Source organism: Bos taurus, chromosome 3, assembly GCF_002263795.3.
Source record: "Bos taurus isolate L1 Dominette 01449 registration number 42190680 breed Hereford chromosome 3, ARS-UCD2.0, whole genome shotgun sequence".
Classification (NCBI taxonomy): domain Eukaryota; kingdom Metazoa; phylum Chordata; class Mammalia; order Artiodactyla; family Bovidae; genus Bos; species Bos taurus.
Window position 1 is genome coordinate 19,441,451 of NC_037330.1, and position 10,471 is coordinate 19,451,921.

The following is a 10,471-nucleotide window of genomic DNA, read 5'->3' on the forward strand; positions in this document are numbered from 1 at the left end:
TTGTTACTTTTACTCTCCAATAAAAACTTCAGGGCAGAGCTTTCATCCAGGAGATGAAAGAGGCTTCCTGAGACCAGAGCCAGCAGGTTCCTAGAAGAAGGGCGTGGGGGTTACTCCAGTCACGTAGCCAAGTTTGATGACAGAGGGGGCCCTTGGTTTCGAGATGCACAGCAATTTGTGGGGGTCCTCTTTTCCAGCTCTCTAAACCCTCACTCCCCAGATGAGGGCAGCCCCCAGAGAGATAAGGGATCAGGCTTTAACCATCCCTCAGTTCTTGAACAAGTAGCTGTCATTTGCCTAGGAGCTGGGACACTCTATTAGCAGGCTCAGAAGTCATGGAATCCTCCAGTTGGAGAACTATATCCTGGATAGATGGAGAGCCTGAGTTTTAGGGCCTGTCACGGTCAGCTAGGGACAATGGCATCACGCTGGGCTGTCCTTGGGCCCTGCTATGCTGCCCTAAGGAGTTGTTGGGGCACCAGGGTAGGAGGTGAGGGGGAGCATTCCACTTTCACCTTCTGAGGTTTACGAGGGTAGTAGAGGGTAGTAATGAGCACTGCCAAGCTTCTTTCCACTTCAAAGCTTATGAGGAGCTAATGGGTCTGGGGAAGGTGGAACCTGGACACACAACCCCGCCCTGGCCCCTGTCAGGGCAGCTGTGGTAGGGGAACACAAATGTCTGGAATAAGAAGGAACCTCAGGAGGGAGCTGACCCTGGCTGTGGATTGGGGAGCAAATGAGTCCACAGTCCTCAGGGTCTCTGAATGCCAAGAGTCAGGTCCACGTGCAGAGATGAGTGTTTAGAGATCCAGAAACGTGTGAGCATACACACTCATGCCAATACACATGCCCATGCCCATAAAGGCATAAACATTCTGGCAGGTACACAGATGTACACAGGCACACACAAGCACCCTCACATAGCCACACTGACACAAATACACACTCCCGCAGGCACTTACACATACACGCAGGCAGCACACAGGTATACAGGAGCGAAAACCCGCCCAGATACACAAAAGCACATGGCCAGGCCCCCACCCCGCTGAAGGGAAACGTGCTCAGACATAGCGCACATCTGCACACGCTCAGGTTCCTTCGCACACACACTTGCACTCTCACACAAACAGCTGCCCAGGCCATTTGAAAGTGCCCCAGCTAGCCAGCCGCTATCCGTCATTCCCGCCTAGCTGCGGCCCGGGCCCTCCCCCTGCCCCGCCCACCCCAATTGTTTGTATAAATTCCGTCCCGGTGCCCCTTTCCCGCACAGCCAGCCAGCCTGGACACCTGCACAACCTTCTCTCTCTGCCCACTCCTGGCAGACCCCTCGGGAGCAAAGCGCACCAGCGAGCAGCATGGGTAAGGAGCGGGGCTTCTGACCACCGTGCGCTGCCCGCCGCTGGCCCGCCCCCCACCAGGAAGTGACCGAAAACCTGGAGCGGGAGCTGGTTAGCGGAGGGAGCTGCCCGGCTCTGCTCCACTGTCGCCACCCCACCCCGACCCCTGCATTTCCCAGAACCAAAGTTCTGGAATCGTCTGTCTGGGAAGGCAGAGGGACTGCTGGGAAGGGTGACCTTGGGCTCCCACCCAGCTCCCCAGCTGCAACCTGGGACCAGGGCGCCTTGCTGCAGCTGAGAAAATACGTACGGGTGAGGGCACTTAAGAGCTACTGTACGGTCTCTGACAGTTACCATGGGAGACTGACAACCCTGATTCAGTCCTAGGCCAGCTTCTCACTGCAGGGACTAGGGAACCCGGCCTTCCGTGGCCAGGGGGCTCTCTAGCTATCCTGCCCCACCAATCACTCCAGGAGGGAGGTCAGGGAGCCCCCACACTCTCTTAAAACGGGGGGCAGGGGAGAAAGGCTGTTTCAGACTGTTTCAGTGCCTCCACCTTCTCAGTTCTCCAAGTCTGCAAGCTCTCCTATTCCCCTATGCGTGGACTTCTTGATGTCAGGCTGAGGAGGAGCCTGGGTCTGCTTGGGAGTATTGAGGTTCTTGCCTCCTAGGACCTGGCTCTTTCCTGTGCTGGTGGAATGCCCAACAAGCCAGCCTGGCTTTGGAAGAACCCCTGGGCTCATCTCAAACCCAAAGATAGTCAGAGATGTTGCTTGAGATGCTTAAGATAGATGCTCCCCGAGAAAGAGGACTGATGATCAGTGGAGTCTGAGTGGCTCACAGGGCCTGACCCTGACTGGGAGAAATGCTGTGGGTGTTGCGGCATGGGGCACTTGGGCTCTGGGATGGGAGGATAGTGCTTAGGGGCAATACCTCCTTCACAACACACCTCCTTCATACCTTTACTTCTCTCTCAGTCTCTGGCTTTGCAGTTTTTGTATCTCTGTCTTGATGTCTTGGAGTTGTTTTTTTTTTTAATATTTTTATTTATTTATTTGGCTGCATGGGGTCCTAGTTGCAGCACCAGGGGTCTTTTAATTGCAGCGAGGGTTCTCTAGTTGTGGTGCATGGGTTCCAGAGCTGTGGGCTTAGTAGCCTTACTGCCTGCAGAATCTGAATTCCCCAACTAGGGATCGAACCCACATCCCCTGCACTGCAAGTCAGATTCTTAACCAGTGGACCACCAGGGAAGTCCCTTGAGGTCTTGGAGTTTTGAACCTCCTTCCATTCTGTTTCTGGCAAGCTCCTTCCCCTCCCCCTCACCTGTGCCAAATCCTGACACAGCTTGGTTGTAGAGCTGAACAAGTATTAATTCCTTGGGGCTGGGCCTCACCTGTCCCAGTCCAGCCCAGCCCTCTCTCTGAACACCAGGCACTGCCTTGGATCTCTGGCACAGCTCTCCCCATATTTATACAACATTTCTCACCTGAAAGTACTTCTGAATACTTTGTCTCGTTTGGCTTTCACAGCCACTTAAAGAAGAAGGTGAGGTATTATTAGCCCTTTTAGGCAAAGGGGGAGAAAATGGAGAGAGTAGATGTCAAACCTGGACTTTGAAAGCACACTCTGGACTCTCCATTGCTGTTACTGCCTTTTAGACTCCTAAGTCATGTGGCTGCTGCAAGTAGGGGACCTGGCTCCCTGGCTGAGGGCCTGAGCCCAGGTACCAGTGGAAATTGGACTCTGGAGCAGTGGCCAGACTGGCCAGGCTCCAGGCAGGGAGGCCGTGTCAAGTCCTGTGAACTCCACTCCAGGGTTTTTTTTGGCCTACAACTCCCTCAGTTTATTCCTCAGCCCTTCCTCCAGATTAGGCCCCAAATCCTGATGCTTAATGCCTAGTGGTAGCCATCCTTGTCAGGGACTGACTTTGGTTCCTGACTGTGGTCCCCTAGATCCACGTGGCTTCTCTTGCCAGACTTCAGGGGACAAGGAGGGCCACTTCCTACAGCTCTGGTGGTTGGGCATCTGAACTCTCCAGGGTTGGCTTACAGATAAACCAAGTGGATGGGGCCCACACAGGGGTAGAAACTGGTCTAAGGATCTTCAGCTGGTGTCTGTCCTGCAGCCTTGAACTTCAGCCTCCTAACTCTTCCCAGACTCTTGGTTATATAACCCTAGCGCCGGCTGGCAGCCTGAGGTTCAGGACCCAGAGGGGAGGGAAGCAGGAAGTATCCGAATTCCTGGCTTAGATGCCTTTCAAGTGAAATGAGATGAACAGGCGCCACCTGAGGGCTGTTCCTCAAGCACAACCAGGGTTAACTGGCTGCTCCCAGGCAAGTACACAGCCTCATGCTTGACTTCAACTCCTGGTTTATTTCTTATACAAGCCTACTGTGGTATTCTTATTACCCTCTTCTTACAGATGATGTGAAAACTGAGGCCAAGGAGGTAAAGTGATGTGTCTAAGTTCCCATGGCCAGTCAGTGACCAACCAGCTGAGATGGGGACCCAAGTCAATGTCATAACCATTGCACCACACAGCCTCCCCTGCACTTACCCTTCTCCTGCCTCCCCTGGGTCCTGCTTGAGGGTCGTGCACCTTCAAATATATCTCTGCAACTCTCCCCACCACTCCCACACACTCAGGAAGGTCTGGAGGGGACCTGGGACGGTTCCTCTGCCTTGGCCAGTGGTGGGATGGGAGGACTGGGGGGTGCAGCATGTAAGGAAGGAGCCTTTGCCCTCCAGAGCGTGGGCCAGCCAACAAGCCCCATTGTTTCCACAGCTACCAAATGTGGGAAATGCGGACCTGGCTACCCTTCCCCTCTGGAGGCCATGAAAGGTAAGTGTGAGAAGGCTGAGATCCAGCATCCCCAGGGGTGGGCAAGCCAGTGCCTGTTACTGACCCCGTTGCTGGCACACCAGCACTGGTCTGGCCCTCCTCCCCAGCACATCACCCCCACTGCCTGCTTTCTACCCTCTAGGACCCAGGGAGGAGCTTGTCTACCTGCCCTGCATTTACCGAAACACGGGCACTGAAGCCCCGGATTACCTGGCCACTGTGGACGTCAACCCCAAGTCTCCCCAGTATTCCCAGGTGAGGTGGCGCTTGGACGCCAGCGGGCCCTAAGACCCCCTCCTCTAGATTGCTCTGACAGTCCCCTCCCCACCCCATCCTTCTTCACCCTCTCTGGGTCTGGTTGTTCAGGTTGCTCATTGCAGAAGAGCACCCCCACCCATGTGCAAGGTCAGTGCTGGAATCAAGGCGGTGCTCTGCTGCCAGCTGCAGTGGGTCCAGGGAGCCTCTTTTGAAAAGCACACAGAGGCATGGTCTGGATAAGCACCGCCCATACCCGCTGTCCTCTGCTAGGTCATCCACCGGCTGCCCATGCCCAACCTGAAGGACGAACTGCATCACTCGGGATGGAACACCTGCAGCAGCTGCTTTGGGGACAGCACCAAGTCGCGCACCAAGCTGTTGCTGCCCAGCCTCATCTCCTCCCGAGTCTATGTGGTGGATGTGGCCACTGAGCCCCGTGCTCCAAAGCTGCACAAGGCACGTCCTCTGCCCCAGCCAGCTCTGAGCCCCTAATGTGCTCAGCACCTGGGGCAGCCTATGGGCAGGAAAGCCGCCCCTACAGCAGCTGCCTCGGGCCCCTGCACAGGGTCAGGCTCAGCAGCAGGGAGCGGGGCTGGACTTTGGAGGAGAGTTACCAAGTGTGCTGGGTCATTGTCACCCAGGGGCACCACAAGGGAGGAAGGAGGCTCTTGTTTTTCACTCTGAGCTGAAGGAGCCATTTCTTCCCCAGTGAGTTAGTGAGCCCAGGGTTTCCCTTAGGCGGAGCCTCTGATCCCTCCTTTCAACACTTTGCTGAGTGCCCTCTTTGTGCCAGGCGCTCACTGCTGGCCGCTGGTGATACAGAACTGACACTGGCATCCTCCCAGCCTGGGAGGAGCTTATGGTCTCAAAGGGCTGTGAATGCCCTCAAGACTGGGGAGGAATGGGAAGGAGGGAGGAGAGAAATTCCAGCTTTCTGCCAGAGAGTTGTCAGTCTCTCTGACGCCACTGCTGCTCTGCAGACTGAACCTTTGCCATATTCCTACAGAGAAAATTGTGTCCATGTTTGAAAGGAAAAGAGGGTGGGTCAGCAAATGGAAGTGTGGGAGGGGAGGAGTAAAGAGTGGAGACTCCTGGCCCTGTTGGTTTCTGACATCATTCCTTACCCCTCTCCAGGTCGTTGAGCCCGAGGAGATCCATGCCAAGTGTGACCTGAGCTACCTCCACACCAGCCACTGTCTGGCCAGTGGGGAGGTGATGATCAGTGCCCTGGGAGACCCCAGGGGCAATGGCAAAGGTATTGTAGGCACACCTGTGAGGGAAGCAGATTCCAAACTACGGGAGGGACGGAATGACCTTCCGGGGAGAATCAGAGGGTGGGTCTCATCCAGTATTTAAATAATAATCATGTAACTTTGGTCTTCCCAGCTGGCACTAGTGGTAAAGAACTTAGCTGCCAGTGCAGATTGACGTAAGAGATGTGGGTTCGATCCCTGGGCCGGGAAGATCCCCTGGAGGAGGGCAGGGCAACCCACTCCAGTATTGCTGCCTAGAGAACCCCATGGACAGAGAAACCTGGTGGGCTGGAGTCCATAGGGTTGAACACAGTCAGACAAAACTGAAACAACTTAGCACATATGTGTGTAACTTCAGTTGTTTCAATTATTTTTATGAGGATGAGCCTTGAATGATGAATTCACTTACAAGTTCTGATCTGCCATGGGGAATGTGAGAGAGTACAGACATGGCCTCAGAAAACAGATACATTTAATATCAGCCTTCCCAAATTCAAGAGCAAATCTTACAATCCTTGGGATCCTTAATTGTCATAGCTACTTGCTCACTTATGGTGTGATCAATACCTTTTACACGAAATGTCTACTATGTGCCAGACGCGACCTACGAGACAGATGCTACTGTGATCCCTGTTTCACATGTTAAGAACCTGGGGTGCAGACTGATTAAGTCAGCAGCTATTAAGTAGCAGAGCTAGAACTCAAACCTGGCACTGTGCCTCCCCAATTATGTCTTAATCACTGTGGTGTACTGCTTCTCTCCCAGCCTCACCTGTTTCACCAGAGCTTTCCATCCAAAGGGCTTGGAGTGAACTATCAGTTAAGGTCATGGATGGCCTTACTGATTACTGCATTAGACTGCAGTAGATTACTGCATTAGACTGCATTAGATCAAGGTTACTGCATTAGACTCCATTTAACTGCTTTTTCCAGAAGACGTGTTGCATGACATTCCAAGATTTAAGAACACTTAGGAGTAGACATCTATTTACATTTGCAAAGAAATGGCAAGGTGTCACAACCTACTCAGGTAGGGAAAAACAGTGGGCACTCGTGTCAAATTACAAATAAATAGCATTTTCTTTGTCTAAAAAAATGTAGTGAGCTGAATGGAGTTTAGACTCTGGCAGGAATCCTACACTGAAAGTAGGAGACTGGGCAGAGGAAGCATAGGGTACAGTGTACTAAAAGATCCTGGCACAAGGGAGGAAAAATGAACCCTTTGGTCTGGGAGAGGGATGAACTGATGAAAGGCAGGAACACCAGAGCAAGTCCCCACCTTTCATCTGGCCTTCTGGGTGGGACCCTTTGGACAGGTGGCCAAATCCACCTCCTGAATCTAAGGACCTGGCACACCCAGTGGGAGGAGGGGCACCAGGTGATGGGCTTGGAGCCTCTTGGACAGGCCTGGGGTGAGGGCTGGATACGGGTCCTGTCTCCACCACCTCTATCTACCGCTCTACTTTCCTCACTGCTCAGGGGGTTTTGTGCTCCTGGATGGAGAGACATTTGAGGTGAAGGGGACGTGGGAGCAACCTGGAGGTGCTGCGCCTATGGGCTATGACTTCTGGTACCAACCTCGACACAATGTCATGATCAGTACTGAATGGGCAGCTCCCAATGTCTTACGAGATGGCTTCAACCCTGCTGATGTGGAGGCAGGTGAGAATCCCCCGTATACCCATGGGCTGGCTGGAGCCTGCTCACATGAACCCCTGCTTTTCTCTTCCAAACCCCCACTCTCCAGCCATCTTATTTCCCTCATGTGGATCCTGGAACCTTGGGGTGATGGTATAGGATGTGCTGAGTGCTTGACTTGCTCAAGCATCCTTCTGATCCCTCCAACCCATCTTTCATCCTTCTACCCTGGGCTGGGCCCCAGCCTTGGCCCAGGCTCTCCTGCCCTGATCCTGATTCCATCTTTCGGCCGTGTCTCCACCCCAGGGCTGTATGGGCAACACTTATACGTGTGGGACTGGCAGCGCCATGAGAGGGTGCAGACCCTGACTCTGCAGGACGGTCTCATCCCCCTGGAGATCCGCTTCCTACACAACCCGGCCGCTGACCAGGGCTTCGTGGGCTGTGCCCTTGGCTCCAACATCCAGCGCTTCTACAAGAACCAGGTGATGTGAGCTCTGGCCCTCTCCTCCCAGCAGTCCTATCAACTCTCTGCCAGCTTCCGTACTGTGCCCTCCCTTCTCCCTCAGGGTGACCCAGGCCTCCTCCTCCTCTGGCTCCACCAACCCAGACTTCCCAGGAATTAAAAATAAGGCCACCTGCCCTGCCTCTCTTCTCTGTCCTAGGCTAATTTCTCCCTAAGCCCCAACTGGCCATATTCGTTCATTCATTCAAAAAATATTTAGTGAGTCAGGCACTGTGCTAGGGCTTCCCAGGGTGGTGCTAGTGGTAAAGAACCCACCTGCCAATGCAGGTAGATGTAAAGAGACATGGGTTTAATCCCTGGGTTGAGAAGAACCCCTGGATCAAGGCACAGCAACCCTGATACAGCAACCACTCCAGGATTCTTGCCAGGAGAACCCCATGGACAGAGGAACCTGGAGGACTGAGGTCCGTAGGGTCGCAAAGAGTTGGACACAGCTTAAGCAACTTAGCACACACACACACTCTGTGCTAACTGCTGGGAACACAAAGGGAAAGCAGACATGATCCCTGCCTTAGGAAGGTCTGCATGGGAGTTAGACCCTAGTGGCAAGACCCTATACCTACTGTCTCTCTGCAGACGGTACACTCTAGGGGGACCTAGACCTGACACCCATCACCCGACTCTGACAGGCTCCCCTCTCTGCCTCTTAACCCCAACGCAGGGAGGGACTTGGTCAGTGGAGAAGGTGATCCAGGTGCCCCCCAAGAAAGTGAAGGGTTGGATACTGCCTGAAATGCCAAGTGAGTGCTCGGGGGAGCATGGGAATTGGAACGTTGGTTCCTGGGCTGGGGAACAAGAGTCCCTAAAGCCTCTGGACCCCACCCTGTACCCCCAGGCCTGATCACTGACATCCTGCTGTCCCTGGACGACCGCTTCCTCTACTTCAGCAACTGGCTGCACGGGGACCTGCGACAGTATGACATCTCTGACCCCAAGAGGCCCCGCCTCGTGGGACAGGTGGGGTCCCAGCAGGATGGAGAGGGAGGGAGGGAGGAAGTAGATGTCTAAACATGAGGCAAAGGGTACAAAGTACCTGGGGGATGATAAAGAAGGTGCAGGAAAAACAGAGATGGGGGCTGAGGGACGCTCGGGCCAGAACCACAGGGAATCGTGGTTGCACATGGGGAATGTGAGGAAGTGAGGTGCTCTTCCTGGAATGTCCTCACCGCCCGCCACTGTCCTCCTTTCCGCTCTGCACCTCCCCATCCAGATCTTCCTCGGGGGCAGCATTGTTAAGGGAGGCCCTGTGCAGGTCTTGGAGGACCAGGAGCTAAAGTGCCAGCCAGAGCCCCTGGTGGTCAAGGTGAGGCTGTCTCTCCCACAGATCAAGGGTCCCTCAGATCCCTGCTGGAGAGGTATGGGGGAGAGGGCTGGGCCGCAGCTGAATATCTCTCCGGGTTTGAGTGGTGCCACTGATTCCCACGACCTGTTTGTAACCCTGGGATCTGACCCCTGCTTTTCCCAAGGGGAAGCGAGTGGCTGGAGGCCCTCAGATGATCCAGCTCAGCTTGGATGGGACCCGTCTCTATGTTACCACATCGCTGTACAGTGCCTGGGACAAGCAGTTTTACCCTGATCTCATCAGGTAAGGAGACAGCCTGGGCTCCCCTCCCAGCCCTCCTCTCCCAGAGGGGTTGGGCTTCCTGAAGACTCCTCAGCTCGCCTTGCAGACTCTCCTCCCTCCTCAGGAAGCCCTCCTCCTTCCACCAACACTTGCCTAATTTTGATGGAAGGAGAGGTGGCCCCCTCTGACCTCTTTCTTCTCCTGCCCTGTCTCCACCAGGGAAGGCTCTGTGATGCTGCAGATCGACGTAGACACAGTAAGGGGAGGGCTGAAGTTGAACCCCAACTTCCTAGTGGATTTTGGGAAGGAGCCCCTTGGCCCAGCCCTGGCCCATGAGCTCCGCTACCCTGGGGGCGACTGCAGCTCTGACATCTGGCTCTGAAGCAGCCCCCCAGCCCCCCAGCTCCAGCTCCTAGGGAGGGTTCCACATTTTGAACCCTCCATTCTGCAGAGACCTGGCTTCACTCTACTCTCTCAGCCTCTGACCCTTAGCAGCTTTTCCTTTTAAAGCCAAACCCAGGCTGGTGACATATAGTGAGCCATGTCTCCATCTGCCTGCCACAGCCACAAACCGCTCACTGTGCTGTTTTTACATGAGCTGTTGGAAATGATTTTTCTAAGAAATAAACTGGTGAACCTCTTCCTGAGATCACTTTGTCTCTGGGGGCCTATGGCTCCTCCTCTGTTGACCCTTTGTATCTTGCACAGGAAAGTCCTGAAGAGGACCAAGGGGTGGGGTAGTTATGATGACTAGTTCATGCCAATGATTACAGTATGATGCCATTGGTGCCAAAATCTCATTTTTATGGCCAGATAGAACCTGAAGGTTTTGAAGGCGGTTGTCACAAGGAGAGCTGGCAGGGTGAGACTATCGGTGTTCCTAAACTATTTTTTTTTAATCTTTTAAATTTTTTAAAAAATGTTTATGTATTTGGCTGTGCAGGCTCTTAATTGTGGCATGTAGGATCTACTTCCCTGACAAGGGATCAAATCTGGACCCCCTGCACTGGGAATGTGGAATCTTAGCCACTGGACCACCAGGGAAGTCGCTAA

General features: G+C 54.0%; 1 protein-coding gene across 1 annotated transcript; it reads left to right on the forward strand.

Annotated features, from left to right (window-relative positions):
* The first annotated feature begins 1,282 nt into the window (after positions 1-1,282).
* SELENBP1 (selenium binding protein 1) lies at positions 1,283-10,060 on the forward strand. The gene is made up of 12 exons (NM_001046048.1): positions 1,283-1,359; positions 4,123-4,179; positions 4,322-4,434; positions 4,708-4,893; positions 5,572-5,692; positions 7,170-7,352; positions 7,635-7,813; positions 8,516-8,594; positions 8,690-8,811; positions 9,065-9,157; positions 9,321-9,439; positions 9,638-10,060. The coding sequence occupies exons 1-12, from the start codon at positions 1,356-1,358 to the stop codon at positions 9,798-9,800; spliced, it is 1,419 nt and encodes a 472-aa protein (NP_001039513.1). The 5' UTR covers positions 1,283-1,355; the 3' UTR covers positions 9,801-10,060.
* Positions 10,061-10,471: the final 411 nt, after the last annotated feature.